At 31.9% G+C, this 23,584-nt stretch overlaps 1 protein-coding gene across 2 annotated transcripts in view; it reads right to left on the bottom strand.

The window, feature by feature from the left end:
• Positions 1 to 23,584, bottom strand: part of Glra3 (glycine receptor alpha 3) — a 169,721-nt gene that overhangs the window by 57,829 nt on the left and 88,308 nt on the right. For both annotated transcript variants that reach the window (XM_026389752.2, XM_077792625.1), the window contains exons 4-5: positions 19,508 to 19,731; positions 4,141 to 4,223 (exon numbers count right to left, since the gene is read on the bottom strand). In XM_026389752.2, coding sequence (XP_026245537.2) covers positions 4,141 to 4,223; positions 19,508 to 19,731 — 307 coding nt within the window. The remainder of the gene's footprint in view (positions 1 to 4,140; positions 4,224 to 19,507; positions 19,732 to 23,584) is intronic.

The raw sequence follows: 23,584 nt of genomic DNA, 5'->3' as shown, positions 1-23,584 counted from the left end.
GAAAATATGTTATTTTGAAAAGATAGCCTTATATTCTAACTCATAAAGTTAAAAAACAAATAAACAAAAAACCCAGAAAGGATCATGCAGTAGAATCTGAATTTCAGTAAACTAATCCATCCTAATCTTAAAAAGGGAAGTTAGTGATCCAGTAATAACTAATATGTCTTCTCTAAGGTTTTTCTCAGTTTCACTTATCACAAGCAATGATTGTACACACACACATAAAAACAAGGTTCAAATTTAAAATATTTAGTGATAAAAAGACTTCATCAATTTATAGGTATTTCTTGAAATGTTTTTTCAGACTTCAAAATAATCATTTTTTGTTCCAGTGTGCTAAAAACAAAACAATGAGTTCTTCCTTTCTATATTTGTATAGTATTTTAATTGTTTGGTTTAAATATTCTGTACTTATGCATTCAAGTATTTTGTTGATGTATCTTTTTTAGTTTAATTCTGACTACTTTAGTTTTTTGTATTTTGAAGTAATGTGGTTAAATACACATATTTGTAGAATTATTATAGCTTTTGATTTATTTCTTCTCCAGCATGTTACCCAAATATTTGTCTCATTTTTTTCCTATAATTTATTTTTTTCTGATATTAAAATTCTTATCTGAATTTCTTTTAAATGCATTTATCATATATGCATTTTTATTCATGCTTTTCAAAATTTTTGCATGTTAGTTTAAAAAATTGTTTATTTGACAACATATTGTTTGCTCTTCATATTTATTAACATGAATTTTAAGAATCTGGTTTTTTTCTAGATGAATTTTAACACTTTTATACTTATTGTAGTTTTTGTAATGTTGAGGGATACTTTTGTTTTTGTAATGTTTATAAATGTTATAAATGTTATGTTTTTATTTGTTTTGTTTTTCTTCTTTCCCACATTCCTTTTGATAAATTAATATATTTAGTTCTGGCTCAAAAATTTTCATGGTATTCTTAACTTATACTTGTTTTTGTTTTTTCATCAATTTCTAATGCAATACTTTTTTCTCCTGTTAACTCTACCCAATATATATATGGGGAATATACTATATATTCAATAAATATATTTTAATTGAGGCTTAAATGAAGGAACATTACCTAGGCCACTTAGAACAGTCCTGACCATTAACATACATTTATTGACTTTAAGGAAGTTGGATGATTGTAGGCCATTCAGGCCTTTGCCTTTATATTGTATTTCTTTTTTCCTTATTTTTCATGCATTCATATGTTTTTTTTTTCTTTTCTTTTGCAGTCATACTTCACTGAAAAGTGGGCACTGAGTTTCTTACAAATCTTGTTTTCCAGTAGTTTGAGCTCATTTACCTACTTTCTGCTATGTAAAACTTGTTTAAAATCTTTTAACTTGTTGTTTTAAGTCTCTGTTAAAAAAGAAAAAGACCTCTGTAATCACCCTAAAGGATTAAAAAAAAAAAACCTTGAAAAATTTGACTTCAGTGGCTTCTACTTTGACGTACAGCATTTTCTTGGCATCTACTAAAGGAGTTTAAAAGTGATGTCTCTGTTGTGAGCTAAATTAATTTCTACTAAGAGGGCAGGAAGTGTTTAATGACTGAAATATTAAAGAGCCACTTGAGAATATCCACTCATTTTTGATCAAGAATCAAGAAACAAGAAATAAGTAGGAAGGAGGCTCAATTTTCTCATATTGAGCTTTATATTGCTTGGAAGTGTTCGAAGAAAGGTAGATGTAGGAAAGATCTTCTTATGTCAGCACTGTGTCCTGCAGAATAACCCCAATAAGCTTTCCTTATTTTAAAAAAGAAGCACAGTGACCTACCTAGCCCTCAGGCATTGTACTCTTTTCATCTTTCTTTAATAATTAACATTCATAGAATAACAGATTTTAATCACTGCTCACTTCTCATAACCCACTTTTTTTAAAACCATTTAGAATCTGACTTTGACCCTCATTATTCTTATCACATTTGTCTTTCTCAACAGGAACACTGGTTCTTTTTGCAGCATTTGATACTCTTAACAATAAGTTTTTGCAGCATTTGATACTCTTAATTGATCTCCACATTTTTTTCCTCTCTTAAGATTGAGTAATATTGTGTTTAATTTATCATCTATGACATCTTCTGGAATTTCTTCCAAACATCCTTTTTCTTTTAAGGGTCTAGTCATTTCTGTTTTTACTTTCCACACTACATTTCCTTCTTCATAAATTTTATCTGATTCTTTGAAACACTATTTATATGGCTTTTAATAGTTTCTATTCAGTTCTAACTCCTCCTGCTTTTGGTAGACCTAAACTTCCCAAACTTTGAATACATTAAGATTAAATTTGTTAATATTTTCATGAACATTTACTTTTCATCCTATATTCCTGTTCTTTGTTAATGTTTCTAATTTGATCCCACTTGTTTAACCTCTTTAGTTTTGACTTAGGCACCAGCATCTTTACATGTGCTTTGTATCAACCTCTATTAATTGGTTTTAACTTCCCATATCATTCCCTTCTGTCTCTCCTTTTATTATTTTTGCTGGAATAATATAAAAACTTTCTAAATAATCTTCTTGTTTTTGGCAAAATAGTCTTTAAGAGGTATAGCATTAACCAATTAATTTTGTTGCTCCTTAACTCTTGAATAGTTCCTCACTGCCTATTGACTAGCACCCAACATCCTTGGTTTAGTATCAGGGAGCCAGTACATGTTTTGTTTTGTGTTCTTCTTCTATACCCTACAGTTGCAACCAAGCTACACAAACAGCCATCCCTCATATTGCCATTCCCTATGGTTCAGTTCAAAGTCTGCACTATTAGGAATTGTTCATTGCTCTTCTTCTTTATATTACCGAGTAGCTCTCCCAATTTTAGATAATTTTATTTAACTCATTTAGTATTTTATCCATCAATGCTTAGTATTTAAGAGGTGCTTACACAAATAAGCTATTTAAATTTCAAAGTAGTAGTTATTATTAAAGAAATAGGTATTTCTGCTTCCTAAACAAACAAACAAACAAACAAAAAACCTAAACAAACAAAAAACATTGGGGTGAGAGAAGTTGAGGTCATGTTCACCCCACAAGGTGGTGACGCCATCTAGTGACAACTCCACCACACTACAAGACTTGCCTCAGATCTGAAGTCTATATTAATCTTCACATTGTCCTCAAGAAAGATGTCATATTCGAGTAGGAAGGATAGTAGAATGAATCAGACATTATTACTCTCTGTGCATATATGACTATACTACTGGTGTGATTCTACATCATGTACAATCAGAAGAAGTAGAAGTTATACTCCATTTGTGTATGATGTGTCAAAGCACATTCTACTGTCATGAATAACTAATTAGAACAACAACCAAAAAATGATGTCATAACAGACCTACCCCCCAATAAGATAGTGCCTTAACAAAAATATTGCATACTTATTTTTGTGTGTGTGGGATTAAACACTGTAAATTAATTAATTCATGGTTGATTATATAGATATGTTTAGAGAAATGGATGCACCTGCAATTTTCACTTGTATTAACATTAATCAGTGATGCATATGAATCCATTTTCAAAGAAGAAATTTAAAGAAGTGCCTGAAAACTTGGGTAAATTTCACATAAAGTGTTAGAAATGTTTTTTTCTTGAGATAACACACTAAATGTATTCAGCATCCTAACAATAGTAAGTACTAGTTGATGGAAGAAGCATAGCTTCTGAGCCAGATGGTTTACTGTTAGCAACACTGTGACTTGAAGCACAATACATATTCACTCAAAATGTCCATTTTCACATTTGAAAACATGGTGATAACAACATCTTTGTTATGAATATAAGGAGTGTATATACAGAATGTTTGGCCTATAGTAGGCATTTAATAAATAAATGGTAGTTTGTATTTAATGATTGTTGTTAGTTTTACTTTTGATGATGTGTATAGAGACACATTTTCTTTTAATGTTGAAAATGTTATTTGTAGAATCTCAATTTGTTTCTTTTGTAGTAAAGAGTGCAAGCATTGATGTTTATCATTAATTTCAATACCTAGTGGAAAATTACATACCTATTTAGTAAATGTGTGATCAGAAAATTATAAAATAATCATTTGTATAATCCACTAAAAGCTTATATCTGTTTAAAAAAATTCAGAATAAGTGAATATTTCATACTTACAACTCTCCAGTTGCATTATACACGTTTGTACATCCATTGGAAAATTTTTGAGATCCATTGGACAGGAAAGTGTTAATGTTAATCTGAAAGAATTCAGAGTAATTATTTTTAAAGAAAATTTATGACTTTATATTAAGATTCTGTTATTCAGAAAACACATATTGCTTTGGTAGTTACTAACATCTATTCAGATGAAATTTTCTCCAGTTTAGGTATATTATTTGCTATAAAAAATATGTCACTGTACATAAATCTGGATTTTTGATGGGGTCAAGTGAAGTGGATGATAGTTGTAGCTATAAAACTCTATCACATTTATTCATTTTTAAATTTGTTTAGAAATGAGTGTAGATGTATAGAAGAGGTCTAGACTTCCAGAGAGATCCCCAAAAGGAATAATTTGAGGATGGGCACTGTAAAATTAATACCCAATGCTGAAAGGTACCTTTCCCCCAAAATCACATTAACAGAATATTTAAGAGGGAAATAGGAGAATTGGAGTTGTAAGTGTGGAAAAGGGGTACTCAGAGAAGCAACCCTATATGGTAGTTGTCAGTCATCTTTATAAACACATCATGGAAGTTGTCAGAGAATATCCAAAAGTATTTAGTAGAGTGAATCTGGAGAACTTGAAAATTTAGTTAGTAGATCAGGTTCTCTGCTATGGCACTAGAGCATTTCACTAGATTTTAACAGGGTTAGGAAATAGCCCGCTAGTGTCTGTTATATTATTCTAAGTTCACCAAACAAACTTTTGATTGTACTTTACACAAAGGATAACCTAAAATATGTAAGCATTCTGCCAATATAAAAGCTCTTGGCCCTTTTAGAGAGTACTAGTATGTTGGTATTCCAGGTAATTAATGAATTTTGAATACATTTGGTTAGGAAAGTGTATTACTGAAATATATTCTGGGTTTACTAAGAATTTATATTTCCTGGATTTGAGAGAGAGGGTGGGGAGAGTTCAAGATTCAAACTCAGCATTCTACAAATGAAGTTCTTTTCTGAGAACTCTCTAAGAAGTCTCTTTTTTGAAAAATATTCTCACTGAAATTCAGGTATTAGTGAGCACCCTAGGTGGTTTAATTTACTTAAACTTTGTGCTCACAGACATAGTTATTCAACTTCTTCACATTGCAGTTTTTTCGTCTCTAAAATGAAAATAATAATAATGGTACCTACTACAAAGAGTTACTGTGAGCAATACCTGCGAGTTACTGTGAGCAATACCTGCATTGATACTTGAAATGTGCTTAGGTAAGTGCTTGACATATAGAAGATATTTAGTAAAATATCTGTTATTAACAGTTATTAGTATATTCCATTACTCCTAGACACCTCCAGTTGCTCCTCCTGCAAATTCTAAATTGTGGGCACAAAGATAAATAAATTAAATTACATGTAAGTACTTTTTAGGCTTTAAATAAAAATAACTAGTAAATCTACTATATATAACTTAACTCTCTAAAATGGCATTTTTATGGAGATCACAGGCATAAAGTAATAATGATGTATTTTGTATAATGAATATCTTGGTGAGTTAGGCCCAATTAGCATAATTTGGGTGACACAAATGGACAGACATATGGAGTTGGTGAATTTTTAAGAGTCCCAGGAGGATCATTTGGTAATTTGAGTCACAGTTCCTAACACAGTAAAATAATTCACAGAGTTCTATATTCAAAATCAGTGTTTCTCCTGCTGCAGCTTGGTTAAGGGAATTTGTAAGTAACTGAGTATTTTTACAAAATTTTTGGTTAAAAGAGAATATTGTAATCTGAAGTGGACACAGTGTTCTCTGCCTAGTGAAAGAGTTTATTAGAGGAATATGCACATGAACATTTTGAAATGTGCACAGATTAATTTCCCAAATATTCAAGGCTCTTGGCCAGCCAATTTCAAACATCAACTTGCAGAATTCTCTGACCTTTTTTATGGAAATAAATGGCCTTCTCAGAACCCTTTCCATTCTCTCATCATGCATGTGATGTCAAATTCATATCCTGGCTATTTTTTTGGCATAAAATGAGAGACGTTATGTAATTCTAAATAAAAAAATAACACTTGAAAAGAATTGCTTGGCAAAGCAAAACAGTTTGTAGAACTCCTATCATAAATCATATCCTGAAAAAAAATCTATTTATTGACTTTTCTTTTTGTTTAAGGTATAATACAGTTGCTTCTCTAATGATGAAATGTGTCCACTTGGTGGGTGTAATACTTAATTTCTTTATCAAAACATTACATGTAAATAAAGATATGTTCTGACCACATCAAAAGAAAACTGAGTAAAGAGGCAATTATTCATATTCTACTGTTTTGGAAATGAATGCCTTCTTGTGTAAGGAGGACACCAAGTTCTCTTTCTGAGACAAGACAGATAAACAGGATATAGTGTTTCTTATTTCCCCTTAAAAAGTCTTGGCTGCGAGAAGTAGTAATATTAAGAAAGATGACTGTCATCTGTGACAAACAACTGACGTCATTAAAATTTGATTATTCTCTATTTTTGAAAAAGCATGCCTATAGTATGTTGTCTATCTAAACCACTAGTTGAATTTTAAAAATGTTTTTGATTTCTTTATAAACTTTTAATAAAAATAAATATTTTAATAGTGTTTTAGTTCGCTTTTTTTTTTTTTTTTATGCTGTGACTGAAAGATCTAACCAGAACAATTTTAGGAAGAAAAGTTTATTTGGGGGCCCATGCTTTTAGAGGCCTTAGTCATTGAAGGCCAGCTCCATTCCTAAGGGCTCCAGGTAAGGCAGAACATTATGGCTGAAGAGTGTAGCAGAGGGAAGCGCTTCATATCATGATAAGGAAGCAAAGAGAAAGACTCCACTCTCAAGATAGGAAATATATACCTGCAAAGCCATGATGCCCGACCTTTTCAAGCCATACCCTACTATCAGGGATTAATTCACTGATTAGATTACTGATTAATGTAACTCATTCATTTATCCTCCAAATTTTCTTCCATTGTCTCACTTGTGAACATTTGGGGGGATACCACATCTACACCATAACAAATAGTTTTCTGGTATTTCTGAATTTGGTATCAGAAATACAATGGCCTCTTAACTAGCAATTAAATAACTTTTGAAGAATTATCTGTAGTGTTATAGTAAATTGATAAATTTGTAGGGCTTACTTTGTGATAGACACTGTTCAAATACTTTATATATGATCACTCATTTATTCTATCCTACAAACTTACAAGATAGGTAAATGATATAACTTTTTTTTTGTAGATGAGGAATCTTAGAGGTTAAGTAACTCACTTCATTACACAGCAGAAATTGGCAAAGTAGAATTTGCAGCTCTGTCGGTTTAGTTCTAGATTCCATGCTCTTAACTGTTAAGTATACTGCCTATCAAAAGCAATGGAATGTTTTACATAAAAATAGATTCTGAAATTAACATGATGTTTTAAATTTTATATACTTTTATAACACAAAATGATATAATGTATACACTATTAGTTATTAAATTTGAAGTAAGGTGTACACAAATAATTTTTCCAACATACATTTAGACAAATGTAATAGACCATAGAAAATATAAGGCATTTCTCCAGGGATTTTATATATTTGAATGATATAGTATTTGATTATGAATGCTTTTATAAATATCTCTTAGTTATTTTATAAATAACTCTTAGAAGAGATTAGATAGTTGGAACACTAAAAAAGGATATTAGAATTAGTTTCTATGAACAGTTCTGGAGTTTTGTTGTCATCTGATCTTAAAGACAAGCATAAATCTTTTCAACCCATTACCAAAGTAATCTCAGCATTGATGATGGTCCCTTCAGGAGGCTGATGTAAGCAAGTTATGGAACTCTTCAGAAAAATAGATAATTACATACATGCCAAATTTTCCTTATATCTACTTTGTTACATTATGAGTTCATTTTCCTTAAATAAACAGCATTTTTAAAAACATCTGTTGAAATAAGTTTGCTTTTCCATTTAAAAATCAGTGTCTATCAGTGTTCAAAAAATAAATATACTTTATACAAGTAGACTTTAATTCTTTGCACAAATTTCAAAGAAATGGTTACCATAATCAAATACTTAGTTTAAATATTGTTAAATAAAGGTCAAAATTATTTTGATAAGTTGCTCTACATAGCATCTTTGACATAAACTGTCTTCTTATTTCATTTTCAAAGCACTAGTGCTTCTGTAGTATAAGTAATGAAGTTGTAACTGTTGGTTATATTAGTAAAGTTAACAAGCAGTATATATGATGCCTATGGTGTGCTTCCATTTATCTTGTGATAAGCATGCTGCCATCCTCATTTTGTAAGTGATAAAACTGAGGTAGAGACAATTCAGTGCTGATTTTTTGCTCCCCAGAAAAATCAGAATTTATTTTTTGTTTCCTTTTATTTTTTAGAAAGATAAAATTTATTAACTTTAGCATCTATTATGTGTCTGGCACCATGCTAGTGTTTTACCATTTATTCTTTCAGATTCAAAGTAATTAGTATAATCACTGTAATACATATAAGAAAAATATGAAGCTTTCAAAAGTAATTTTGATTTGCCCCAAATCACAGCTAATATCTCATAGAGCCTGCATGTGGACTGGGAGTTAAAGTCTTCCTAAGACTTCTTGTATGCCTATATATTGCTAGGCATGCTAAGACTTCAAGGTCTTAACCATTTCATTTATTTTATTTTTTTATTTTATTTTTTTTACATTTTTACCTGAGAAGTCTCAGGTTTGCTTATTCAGATGCTTAATTCCAGAGATGAGATAACATTGTTCACTTGGACCAAGAGAAGGCTTATTTGCAGCTTGTTCTAAAAGTAGTGGGTTCTCCAAATTCACAACTATGTCCATCATTTTGACATAAACCCATTGTATGTGTTATATCCATTAAAACCTATTGTATTGTTCCAGAGACACTTGAAGACAAAGGAAAATGAGGCAAATATTTTGATATCCATACTCCTAGCTCACAGTGAATAATAAATTCCTTTGTCTCTGACTTGGTAGCCTCGTTTCTTCAGTCAGTATCCATTTAATAGTCATAAGCTGACTTTAAAATCCCAAACTGGACAATCTGGAGTCATGTGTCTGGCTACAAAGATCTAACTTGAAAATAATTTTTATTTAAAAATTATAAAATTATCAGTGTAAATTATTTAAAATTTCAGAGTAGGATGTATAAAAGTGTTGTACTTTTGGTCTACCCATCCCTACCCTCAGTTCTAGTTCCTCAGAGGTAGCCTTTCTTTAGCTATTTTTCTACCATTCACTTTCATATATGTAAGTTTCTGTAATAGTATGCTTGGCTTTAAAAATATCTGAAACCATCTGTTAATTTCCTACAGGGGAGATGTAAGAATTTATTTCCCTTATGCCATATTCCAAGTTTGCTTAGTTTTGCACCAATCCTCCAAATTTAGTTATATAAACATTTATTGTTAAATAAATATTGAGTGTTTACTTGTTATGAATATGTAATTTTTGTTAATGTTTAAGCCTGGTAGTTTGCTATAATTATAGCTCTTGTACAAGATTTTGTTTTCCTTAGTATTAATGTGTCTCATTTTAAGAATCACATCAGTTTCTCTATTCTGACTTCTTCAAATGTGACTCCCCACCAAAACTGCAAATCCTTTCCAGTGGTTAAAAACTGGAGAGAATTAGTCTTTTTTTTTTTTTTTTTGTGGAAATCTCTGTTTCTTTTTATTTCTTTCCAGTCATATACCAGACTTCTGTATTAAAGTTTGGGTTTTATATCCTTTCTCTATTGTCTATTTCTCTGTATTTTGATTCTACTTTCTTGGAGATTTCTTCACTTCACCTTCCAAACATGCTGCTGATTTCCCCTTACCCCATTTGCTTTTAATATGCAGTGAATGTCCCAATTTTTCTTTCCTAGAAGTACCCATTTTATGCATACAGTTGTCTTATTTGTCCAGAAAATTTTCTTATAGTATTTTCTGCTTCTTGTATTTTCTTTTGAGTCATTTATTATCTTTTTGTTCCCCTCCCTGGTCTCTGCTTAAAAAAAAAAAAAAAAAAATATATATATATATGTGTGTGTGTGTATGTGTGTGTGTGTGTATATAAATATATATATATATATATATATATATATATATATATATATAATAAATTCGATAAGTATCTATTTTTAAGAAGTAAACACCAAAAATCATTTTGTGTCAGTTAGTAGTAGATTCTTACTGAGTAACCATCTTAAATAAAGGATGAGATGGTAATGCACTGCTCAAAGCTTCCTTAGTTGTGAGCATCTGTAGGTCTTTTTCTCTTGGGCAAGTTAGTTTACATAGTGATAGATTCTTTTTCTGTCTGCCTCTCAGTGGAGGTTTAGGTATGGATTTCACCATTTTAGGGTTAGCAAGGTGTATCACTATGTCAAGTATAGACATCAGATTATCATTATAATCATCCTTATTTTCTTGGTGTGATACTTTATGAAAAGCACCAGTTGTGCCTAGAGGCCCTGCTTCTGAAGCTTTGAAAAGGACATCTCACATTTTCTGTTTTCCTGTTTTCAGCTCAGGTCAAAAGGGAAAAAAAGAAGTCCTTGGTCTGAAAGGCATGGGTGAGGGAATCGGGAACAGCACTGTTGTTCCTATGAAGTTTAAATAAAAAAAAAAAAAATTAAGCTCTTTTCTGGCCCCCACTTTCTGAAGACATAGCTGCCAAAAAGTTCTGCAAGTTTGAAGATATTACTCTTTTCCCTTTTGGGTTCCCACATTTTGGCTTCTGCTTCTGCTATATCTGTCTGTTAAGTCACATATATTCATTTTCAAGCTCTGTAAATTAGGTTGTCATCACTTGTCTGTGGTGGATTTCTCCATTGTTTTCATTCTCCTGTGTATGAATGCCATTTTTATCCCTTTTTAACTTTACTTCATTATTGTAGTGGGTTTTAAGGAGGAAATACAGATAAATGCTAGAATTCAACCAATTGCACTCTCCAGGCCAATCTGCTGCTTTCTTTAAACAAGCAGGAAAGTCAGATCTAGCATGAAATACCACAGATGCTCCATTTGTAAATTGAATAAGATTTTTTTCCTAGTGCAATTTTTGTTAGCGATGAAACTGAAGAACTGAAGATGTGAAGAATTAGAAGATTTCAAAGGACTGTGAGATTTCCAGAAACAACACACAACAAATGAAATTTTTCTTTGATCATGTGAGTAAGGATTTAGCAAACAAAGATTAGGAACAGAGAGACCATCTGTTTCATCTGAATTCATACCGAAAGACAAAAGATTCATTTCTGAATTATTCCATAGCTTTCCTCCAGATATTAGAAGAAATATGAACTATTCATAATTGATGACACCACTTATAAAATACATAAATTCAATTTTATTTCTCTACTTCATGACGCAAAATTTCCAAGGACATAGTAACAAAATACACCAATTGTGAAATTATTTAACTTTTAAATATCATAACCTTTAGTATTCTTTAATATAATGCATTTGAATTGGAGCAATTAAGTGTTTTAGTACCATTTTAGTCTTGAAATTACACAAACTTCTTAATAAAAAGATCCATTTTATTTGAAAAATTTTAAGGATGGACCGAGTTAATAGCTTTAAGTTTTGAAGTTTTGCTAACAAAATCTCCCCACATGAAAGAGTCCTCTAGCTTTTATACTCTATTATATTCACTGATAAGGTGAATATAACAGAGTATAAAAGCCTAATGGTATATTTAAAAAATTTTTTTTCTTAGAAGTAGTTGAACACAATACATTTATTTATTTATTTATTTATTTATTTATTTATTTTTATATGATGCTGAGGATCAAACCCAGTGCTTTGCACGTGCTAGGCAAGCACTCTATCACTGAGCCACAACTGCAGCCTGCTTAATGGTACATTTTTTATGTTGACATTTTCCAAGTTCAGTATGACTGTATCCATAATTGGATCTGTATCTATACACACAGGAGCACGTGTGCACACGCTGTGCTCACACACACACAATCTAGTCTAGACCGTCTTACTTTGCAAAATGATTATTCCATACTACCTGGTGAATATTTTTGTAACCTGTACTCCCACAAACCTATCTGAAGTAAATCATTACTTTATAAAATAATTAAAAATAAAATGTTACCTTTCACAAGGTAATTTTGAAATTAATAAGGAAGAAATTTAGCTTATTTTACATACATTCTGTCATGGATCCCTTGAAAACCATCATGAATCCACAGTACAGAGATGTCAAAGACCATGGCCTCATGTTAAGAGATTATCACCTACAATTCATAAGTAATATATAGCTCACTCAAACATTCAAACAATATAACTTAAGTATAGTAAAATTTATAGTTCCCTTTCATTACTGCCCAAATCTCACTACTCTTTTCCATAGTTGGGTATTCTCAATAAAATGGAGGGCATCCATCTAAACATTTTATACAGATCCACACATACAATCATGTGTTGCTTAACAACGGGATAAAACTAGGAAATGCTGCATTAAGTGCGTTTGTTGTTGTGTGGTTTACTCACATAAACCTAGATAGTGTAGCCTACTGTGTAACTAGTGTTCATAATTACATGTGTTATAATTTTATACAGTAGTCAGTGTGATAAATTTGTTTACATGAACATCACCACAAACACATGAGTAATGTTCTGCATTAATGACTTAATAATGGCTATGATGTTACTAGGCAATAAACATTTTCAGCTTCATTATATTATGGGATCATATATGTGGCCTGTAATTGACCAAAGTCATTATACAGTGTAATTTTACATACATAGGTATATTTTTATAAATAGAGAATATAGATAAAAATGAGCATAAAACATTTCTTTGAAACATACGTGTGTGTGTATGTATGTCTTGTAAGCAATTTCTATTTTATTCATTTTTATTGGTTTATAACAGTTATACATACTAATAGGATTCATTTTGACATAATTATAAATGCATGGTATAAAATTTGCTTCAATTAAGTCCCCTAATCCCCCTCCTCCTCCTATACCCTTTCCTCTGCTCTATGGACCTTTCTATTTATTTACACTTTAGGCAATTTCTTAGGAATATTTGTATAGCAGTCTCATGTAGAGTATTTCTTGATCTAGGTCTATCATTGTGTTCAGCCATATTTTTATTTATTTATTTTTTGGATACTGGGAATTGAACTCAGAGGAACTTGACCACTATTTTTAAATATTTTTAGTTATACATGGACACAATATCTTTATTTTGTTTACTTATTCTTATGTGGTGCTGAGGATGGAACCCCGGGCCTCATATGTGCAAGACAAGTGCTCTACCACTGAGCCCCAGTCCCAACTGCGAGCCCTATTTTATATTTTATTTAGAGATAGGGTCTCACTGAGATGCTTAGCACCTTGTTTTTGCTGAGGCTGGCTTTGAACTCTTGAACTCTTGAACTCTTCCTGCCTCAGACTCCTGAGCAGCTAGGATTAAAGTCTTGCGCCACTGCACCTGGCCAGCCATGTTCTTATTAATGACTAAATAGGCTCTTCGTTTGTTGTTGCTGTTTTAGTGCTTCAGTGGGCATCTTTGTAAGTGTATCTTATAGGAATGAACATCCAATTTGGATTACTAGAAATAGAATTGTCAAAAGATAGATGAATTTGATTTCTATATAAATACATCATTTCCCAGTTAATATCAAGTCATATGCCCACAGAAAGTATAGAAGACAAATATAACCAGAATTAATTTCTACCAATATTTTTATATAAATATTTTCTCATTTTTACTTTGATTTCTCCCCTATATTAGTGTTACAATTTTTGTTTCAACTGTCAAACATAATTTAGAAAAATCAATATGAGAAGAAAATTTATTGTGTTTACCCACATTTTGTTTACAGTATTTTTTCTTCCTTCTTGGTATTGCTATGTTCTTTCATTCATTTTTTTTCTATTAAGAAAACTTTCGCTGAGAAAAAACTTTTTAGTTTGAGTAAGTCCCATTTGTTGATTCTAGTTGTTAACTCTTGCGCTATGGGTGTCCTATTGAGGAATTTGGAGCCTGCTCCCACAGTATGTAGATCATAACCAACTTTTTCTTCTATCAGATGCCGTGTCTCTGATTTAATATCAAGCTCCTTGATCCATTTTGAGTTAACTTTTGTGCAAGGCGAGAGATAGGGATTCAGATTCATTTTGATGCAAATGGATTTCCAGTTTTCCCAGCACCATTTGTTGAAGATGCTATCCTTCCTCCATTGCATGCTTTTAGCCCCTTTATCAAATATAAGATAGTTGTAGTTTTGTGAAGAGAGATAAACAGGGAGCCTACATCCTGGGAACAAATCTTTACTCCACACACTTCAGATAGAGCCCTAATAACCAGAATATATAAAGAACTCAAAAAATTAGACAATAAGACAACAAGTAACCCAATCAATAAATGGGCAAAGGACCTGAACAGACACTTCTCAGAGGAGGACATACAATCAATCAATAAGTACATGAAAAAATGCTCACCATCGCTAGCAGTCAGAGAAATGCAAATCAAAACTACCCTAAGATACCATCTCACTCCAGTAAGATTGGCAGCCATTAGGAAGTCAAACAACAATAAGTGCTGGAGAGGATGTGGGGAAAAGGGCACTCTTGTTCATTGCTGGTGGGACTGCAAATTGGTGCAGCCAATTTGGAAAGCAGTATGGAGATTTCTTGGAAAGCTGGGAATGGAACCACCATTTGACCCAGCTATTCCCCTTCTCGGTCTATTCCCTAAAGACCTAATAAGAGCATGCTACAGGGACACTGCTAAATCGATGTTCATAGCAGCACAATTCACGATAGCAAGACTGTGGAACCAGCCTAGATGCCCTTCAATAGATGAATGGATAAAAAAAATGTGGCATTTATACACAATGGAGTATTACTCTGCATTTAAAAATGACAAAATCATAGAATTTGGAGGGAAATGGATGGCATTAGAGCAGATTATGCTAAGTGAAGCTAGTCAATCTTTAAAAAACAAATACCAAATGACTCCTCTGATATAAGGGGAGGAAACAAGGACAGGGTAGGGACGAAGAGCTTGAGACGAAGATTTTCATTAACAGGGTTGAGAGGTGGGAGGGAAAGGAAACGAGAAGGGGAATCGCATGGAAATGGAAGGCGATCCTCAGGGTTATACAAAATGACATATAAGAGGAAAGGAGGGGTAAGACAAGATAATTCAAATGGAAGAAGTGATTTACAGTAGAAGGGGTAGAGAGAGAAAAGGGGAGGGGAGGGGAGGGGAGGGGGGATAGTAGAGAATAATACAGACAGCAGAATACATCAGACACTAGAAAGGCAATATGTCAATCAATGGAAGGGTAACTGATGTGATACAGCAATCTGTATACGGGATAAAATTGGGAGTTCATAACTCATTTGAATCAAACTGTGAAATATGATGTATGAGGAACTATGTAATGTTTTGAACGACCAACAATAAAAAAAAAAAAAAGAAAATATATACCCAAACACTAAAAAAAAAAAAAAGAAAAAAAAAAAAAGAAAACTTTCTTAGCCATACATTACTCTTAGAGTAGCTTTACTTATGATAAATTCTCTTGCTTTTTTTTTTTCCAACAAGGTCTTGATTTCACCTTCATTCCTGAAGGATATTTTCATTGAGCACAAGATTATGGAATAAGAATTCCTTTCTCTCAGCACCTGAAAAATATGTATCATTTCTTTTTGTCCCCAGGATTTTTGATGAAAAATCTGCTATCATTCTGTTTTTCCTGTATGGGTAAGGCATCATTATGCTCTGAATGTTTTCAGAAATTGTATACTATGTATCTTTGTATGGATATCTTTGGGTTTATCCTCTTTGGGGACTCAGATTCTTCAATCTGTAGGTTTTATGCAATTTGCATTATTTATAAAAAATTCAGTCATTATTTCCCCTAATTTTTTTTTAGTTCCATGTCGTTTGCCCTGTCAACCTGAGATTTTGATGATATTAATGTTAGATCTTTTGTTACTCTCTGCCCCCTTGTCTGGTCTATTATTTCTGTTGTTCAAATTGAATATTTTTTATTTATCTTTTGGTTCACTGATTCTTCCCTCTCTCTTATCTGTTTTTCTATTGAGCACATATACTGAGTTTATTTTGATAAATTATTTTTAGGTTCCAGATTTTCATTTGGTTCTAATTTATAGCTTATGTTTTTTTTGCTAAGGCTTTCTATTTTTTTCATTTGTATCAAGCATATTTATAATTGCTCATTAAAATATTTTTATCAGGACTACTTTGAAGTCTTTTTCAGATATTTGACATCACTGTCATTTTGATGTTGGCATCAATTTATGTTTTTTTTTTCATTTAGCTTGAGACGTTTTTGTTTCTTTGTATGATTATTTTTTTTATTGCAGCCTAGACATTTTTGTGCTACTTTGTTAAACTCTGGATCTTATTTAAATTTTCTCTTTGAACTGGCTTTCTCTGACACTTCTGGATCAGGGCAAGGGGAGGTACTGCTACGCTAATATTTCCAGGGAGAAACAGAGGTCAAGGTTTTCTAATCAGCTTCTGTATTGTCATGTGAGTGGAGAAGATCCTGGATCACTTCTGGATGTACCAGTTGCCCACATGACCTTCATTGACACTGTAGTGGGAGTGGCAGTATTACTGCTGTGTGGTTTGAAAGTCCTGACTTTCTATTAGATTTCTCTGAAACTTCCCAGGCAGGAATGGAGGTAGAGGGGGTCTTATTTCTGTAGGGAGACAGTAGTTCTCAATGTGGTCTCTACTGACACAGAGTGGAGGGTCAGTACAGGTTGATGGGGCATGAAAGTCCAGCTATTTGCCCTTCCCTGATACCACCTCAGCGCAGACATTGGGGTACCTCTTTACATCCTAGAAAGACTGAAATAAACTTTGCTGGCTTAGGTGTGAGTTTGAGACAAGCTCACATGTTTTTCTGCTATATCTGGCTAGAGTAGAACAGTTTTGTAAAGGTAGGCTAGGATCCCCCTTTCGTAGCATCTAGTGTTAGATTGACTAGAGAAATTAGGTTCTTGCTGGGACCTATTTTTCCCCCTATTTTTAGATTTGTTCTTTTTAGTTATACATGACAGTAAAATGTATTTTGTCATATCATACATACATGGAGTATGATTTCCATTCTTGTGGTTGTACATGATATGGAATTACACTGGTTGTATTCATATATGAACATAGGGAAGTTATATCTGATTCATTCTACTGTCTTTCCCATTCCATTCCTTTTCCCCATTCCCCCCTTGTCCAATCTGATGAACCTCCACTCCTCCCTCCCCTGCTGCCTATTGTGAGTCAGCATCTGCATATCAGAGAAAACATTTGGCCTTTGGTTTATTTGAAATTGGCTTATTTCACTTAGTCTCCAATTCCATCCATTTACCAGCAAATGCCATCATTCCATTCTTATTTATGGCTGAGTAATATTCCATAGTGTATATGTACCACATTTTCTTTATCCATTCATCTATTGAAGGGCACCTAGGTTGGTTCCATAACTTAGCTATTGCTGGAACTTATTTTGTCTGTACCTGCTAATGTTTCCAGATCATCAGATTCTTCATCTTTATGAGGTAAAAAGAAAATTGAAGGAATTCACCTCTGCATGGTTCCTCAGGTTCCAATGTCTGCCAGTTCTTGGCCCACCATTGAGAAATTTCTTAAGTTTGTTGTATGTACTGTGCCCAAGATTTTAGTTGAACATAGGTAAAATATGAAAAAGTATATCTGTTCCACTTTCCCAGAAACCAAAGTCTTGCTATCTTTTAACATTTACATTTTTTGGTAGTTTTCCAAAAAGATTCATGATTCTCTTGCCTAGATATGGTATTCACTATTAAGTTATTCATTCATATGTGAGTATGTGTCTTAATTAGTGATGGTACCTGAATCTCTTTGTGTCATGTGTAGCAATTATCATCCAAAATTATATTAACACATATTGGTTGGTTTTCATCAGTCTGATGAAAAGTGTCAGTTTGCTGTAGAGTGATGTCACCCTGTCACTCTTTCGAAACAATATATGTATTAAAAGGAAATATGTTCATATGAAATAGGAAAATTGGAAAAGTAGCCATAATGAGATGAAGAGATGAAAAGCAGAGAGAATAAAACATTATCAATAACACCACCTTGCGTCAAGAAAGGCTTTCACAATCACTAAGCCACTAAGATTAAATTTGCATTCTTATTACTTTATCTTATACTTTTACTTGGCAAAAATAGGAACATCCTTGATATTGGGTAAATAAAGTCCTAATCACATATTCCCATTCCTGATGAAAAGCTAATCTAACAAAAGTGTAAATAAGAGAGGTAAAATATAAGGAGTTAATTTTAAGCCTAGATTCTAAATATTAAACCTATCTTGATAACTTTTAAAAAATGTTATTGGTGGCATAAATATTGAAACAGTTGCCTATTGCTAAAATAGATCATATTCTCTCTCTTAAGAAAGATGACATCAACTCTGTTCCTGGCTTGCGTTTTATAATTGAATTAAGTAAACAAATAGCTGTAGATTTCCACAATAATGATTTTTAGAAAATATTTTAAATATAGTGCAAATCATCAAGTACTATAAGCAGCTATTTTAGTTATTTACTGAATTCGTACCTATTTGGTATTCTATGAACTGCCAAAGTTGAATGAGTTCTAGAATCCAACTTTCAAGAAATTTTATGACTAATTATCATTATATTTTGGTATGGCTTTCTAACTGTTATATGGCTCTCTAGCAATGTATAACTAATACCTAAAATATAAATAAGATTTTTTCTAGGGATGATGATAAACATTTTGTTCATTATTCATTTTTACGTACTATAGTAATTTTTTTCTTTCCTGATTTCTTTAAATTTTGTCAACAGATTACCACTTTGCAACATGTTAGGATGAAAATTGGACAATGAGGGTTAATATGCAAAAGAATGACCAGAGAAATTCCAGGGTATCGAAAAATGCACACACCTAAAAAAAAAAAATCCCAGAGAATCCAGCCTAAACATTTCTTTGCGTGTAAATATTTAATGGAGGTGGAATATATTTAATCACATTGTATGACTCAGCTACCTTTCAGTTCACCTGTAAGAATCCTGGAAAACTCATTGATGTTAAGAATTACAAATGTCAGTTCTTAAAAAAATGAATTTCCAAGAAGTACTCATATAATTACTGGATCTTTGACATGGATTTGTTGTTGTTCATCAAACACTTTGGAAAAAAGTTATATTAGAAGAACTCAAGTGGAACAGTGGTGAGCTACTCAAAACTTTAAATATTGTCACTAGAAATTAAGAAAAACCTCACAGTACTCCATTTTACTGAAAGTAGGAATTTAAGTCTATGACTCACCTTATCGAGTAAAGAACATTTCCATTTTTGAAAATTCTTAGCAATTTGTTGTCTGTTGTGACTTCATGAAAATTGGCACCCTTTTCATTGGCAAAGAACAAATCAGGCTTCCAAATGGAGTCCAACATGGATGGGTCAAGGTCTAAAGAATCATCAGGATATTCACTGTATGCAAGACGAGGATCATTCCATTTTTGACGAAGAAAGATATTCACTCTGTAATCCTGAGGGATGTGTGGTGGGGGAGAGAGAAAGAGAAAGACACCCTTCTTTAAAAAGTTTAGAAAAATCCATTGCATCAGTGTGGGTTCATCAGTGCTAACAAATTTACCACTCAGGTGGAGCATGTAGATATTGGAAGAGGCTGTGCATTTGTGGAGTCAGAGAGTTTATGGAAATGTCTGTATTTTTCTCTGATTTTTACTGGAACCTAAAACTTCTCTAAAAAATAAAGTCTTTTTTTTTTTTTTTAAAGTTTAGAATTGAATTGTATGTGCTGTTCTTTGGGTTTCTCTAAATTATAACAGAAGCCACTGACATTCTTTGGGGCTTTCCATGTGCTACAGTACTCATTTTTTACAACTAAAAGAGTAATCCTGCTTCTGACCTTTTGCCCATTTCTTTGGTGACCTGTGTACCTGTAAGGAAGGATGACAGAACACTATAGTTCATCATGTTTATCTTTTGCTGTTCCATTCATATTTTACTCTCCTGGTTTATAAGAATGAAATATTGGATTGCTCTTAGACACTTGGATAAAATATTTTCACAAATGCATTTATTTTTTTGAGTCATTTCTTTTAGTAGGTATCCAACAGCATCCAGAATATGGTACATTTAATGATATTTGCTTGAAAGCTATCTGGTTTACAAAAATGACCATACATACTTCTTTACAATGAAGACACTTTTGAATAATAAAAGAATAACAAAGGTTAATTGCCAATGATCCTTTAAGATAATTTGGCTAATGAGATTTTCCAATTATACCTTTCACAGAAAACTTTTTTTTTAAAAAGAGAGAGAGAGAGAGAGAGAGAGAGAATTTTTTATTTATTTTTTTAAGCTTTCGGCGGATACAACATCTTTGTATGTGGTGCTGAGGATCGAACCAGGGCCACACGCATGCAAGGCGAGCGTGCTACCGCTTGAGCCACATCCCCAGCCCACACAGAAAACTTTTAAAGGAAAAGAGTCAATGATTTCAGTCAAATTCCTGGTTATAACTTCTGGACTAATGTATAAAATGAGAAAGTGACAGCTGGGCATATATGTAGTATTTGTGCATATGCAGTATATGAAAATAAATATCAATATAGTTTTATAAATGTAATTTTGTCCTTAGATTTTTGAAATAAGCAAGTAAATAAGAGACTTCATTATAATTGTGATTAAAGCAAATATTTAAGAAAGCTTTGTTTTCTTGAAAAATACTGAGGCTGGATATATATAAAGAAACCTGAAAAACAATTATTTTTATTTATTTTCTTATTTCTTAAACACCAAATTATAGGTTATCAAAACCATAGTAACCAAACAATCACAAAGGATTCTTCCACAATATCAGACCAAGCAGATTGATTATCTTATAGTTTACTCAAATTCAGTCTATACTAAATGTTGCAAGTCTCTATATTCCCTTGATCACTGTTTGTGCACTGAGACCACTATACAATAACTGCCACTAAGTCTACATACTTGAAAAGATTTTCCTGTGCTTACTAAGTGCCCGATGTATTTTCCAAAGTAATTATGGAGCAGAGTTTTGTCTTGTCTTGTGGCTCTGCCTGATTGACCATTTCAAGAAGGAATATAAACACCACTAAATTTTTGGCAATTTGTAGCAGCATCAATAGGAAACTAAGACATGTCTTTTTGAGTTGATTTGGATATATTATCATTGTCAATTTTTGAATATGTTTCTAACAGTAGATTTTTAAAAGAGTAATTGGAGAGGGTAGAACATTTAAGAAAAAAATCACAATTCATAGTCAACTGGAAAAATAACTCCGATTTCTTCCTCTTTTAAGGAGTCCTAATCAAAGATTCTTGCTAATTCAAAAATGATAAGAAAATAACTTATCTTTGCCAAAGAAATAAGAACAAAGTTCTGACTCCCTAATATCTTACTGCTTTAGTTTTATAAGATTTTCCAATTCTGTAGCACTGCACAACATGGGCCCCTCTGTATCACAAAGAACAGAACAGTAATACTCAATGGTGAGATAATTGCTTCAAACATTATCTCTATAATATCCCCCATGTTGCTGTACCATCTGCTCTAGATAACTGCCACAGGGAGGGTGGTCGTCTGGGGCCACTGATTTTGAAATAATGGCCCATTGGGAAAATGCCTTTCAATTCTCAGTTTCTAAGTCAACAGGGAAGAATGTTATTTTATAAGAACTATTTGTAGGCACATAAAGGTTATTCTAGATTTCCCTCTGATTTCTTCATTATTTATATGTTTATTCTCTTTTGAAAGGGCAGAATGATTTTTAAAATTAAATAAAATAAAAATAAAAAATCTAATTATATAAAAATCCCGGAAACATAAAAGTAGAAAGTATTGGTTAGAGCATAAAGCATGTTGAATCAATGAAATAATACTCTTTACATTTTCATTCAGTAACCTCTGCATAAATTTAAAATTGAAAAATAAAAGTAGTAAAGAGTGAAGAACATAGCCCAATCCTTACATTCCAGTGTTAAGAACTTGTAAAAGTGTAAATGTAGTCCATGGGCATATTTTCCAGAACTTTAAAGGATGGATAATAGCACTAACTAAAAAGAATTTATTTTGAATATATGTAACATAAGATTTTTAACATCAGATTTTTGCCAATACAAACACATTATGCAAACCAAGTTTCTTGTTTTTCAAGTGTTTTCAATCTAAAGATACCTAGATTTCTAGCTATATACATGCATATTATTAAAATATTGGTGTAATGTTCACATTTCTCTCTACACCTTTAGTGTTCTGTTGATGCATCAGCTTTTTATTAGGTGTAAAGAAAAGGTTTAGTGAATATGAACAAAGGAATAGATCTGTTGGCAAGGGATTTTTATTGGTTTGTTTTTCTATTTGTCCTCAGTAGTAAAATTTAATATGGAAATAAAATTATTCTAATATTTATTTTGAGTATTTCCATGTTGTTCTCAACACTGCAGCTTGCTATTGATTTTTAATATTAACTAGTATTGAAATTTTCAGAAATTTGAATCACCATTTTCCTTTGGAAATTTTAATTCATGAGTGTTTATGTGATACATATATCATTTATTAAGAAATTTTAAAAGTTGAAAATTAAAAAGAAAAATATTTCATTTTGGAAAAGTTTTGTCCATGACAAAATTGATTTGGGAATGATGTTTTTTCTTCTTGAGCAATTCAGATAATTTTTTAACTAGCTGTTTATTGATTTTGGAGATTAGCCAGGAAGCTGTATGGAGGCTGCAATGTAAAGCTGTAGAGGAACTAACTTTTTTTTGGAAATTATTATTGAATGTTTCAACCTCATTTAGGAACATGCTTGAGAATAACAGATAAAAGGTGTGCTGCTTCTGAACAAATTATAGTGACCACTTTAAAAAACCCAGTTCACTGTTAATTACCCTGAAATAGTCTACTAAAACTGTAATTAAAAGGAAAATGTAATAAGTTTCTAACTTCTTGGACATATAGTACTATTTATTTTAATGGTAATATATTTACATGAGATTGTGCATAGGTATTTAAAGGCATTTAAATGTATGGTACCATCATAGGTAATATATAAATTTTTAAATTTTCATTTTTATTTTCATCCAAATACTTGGAAACCTGAAAGTTTTATCTTCTCTTTGAGTCTGTAAAACTTGAAGATTTTAATATTTTATTGAATGTAAATTCTAGAGCACATTTAGCACAATGTTTATGCTAAAACTTTCAGAAATACTTATAATCATTATATTTCTACATTATAGTTTTGTTTTGGCCTATTTCTGAATCTGATATAGTTTTTTCTTTGTAAAATTAGCTTGCTATTTGTGCTTGAATACTTCCATGACAGGAAATTTTTTTTTTAACTTATG

This window comes from Urocitellus parryii, chromosome 14 (assembly GCF_045843805.1).
Source record: "Urocitellus parryii isolate mUroPar1 chromosome 14, mUroPar1.hap1, whole genome shotgun sequence".
NCBI classification, from domain to species: Eukaryota; Metazoa; Chordata; class Mammalia; order Rodentia; family Sciuridae; genus Urocitellus; species Urocitellus parryii.
Note: the sequence above shows the minus strand (reverse complement) of the source record. Positions and strands in the feature narration are given on the sequence as shown.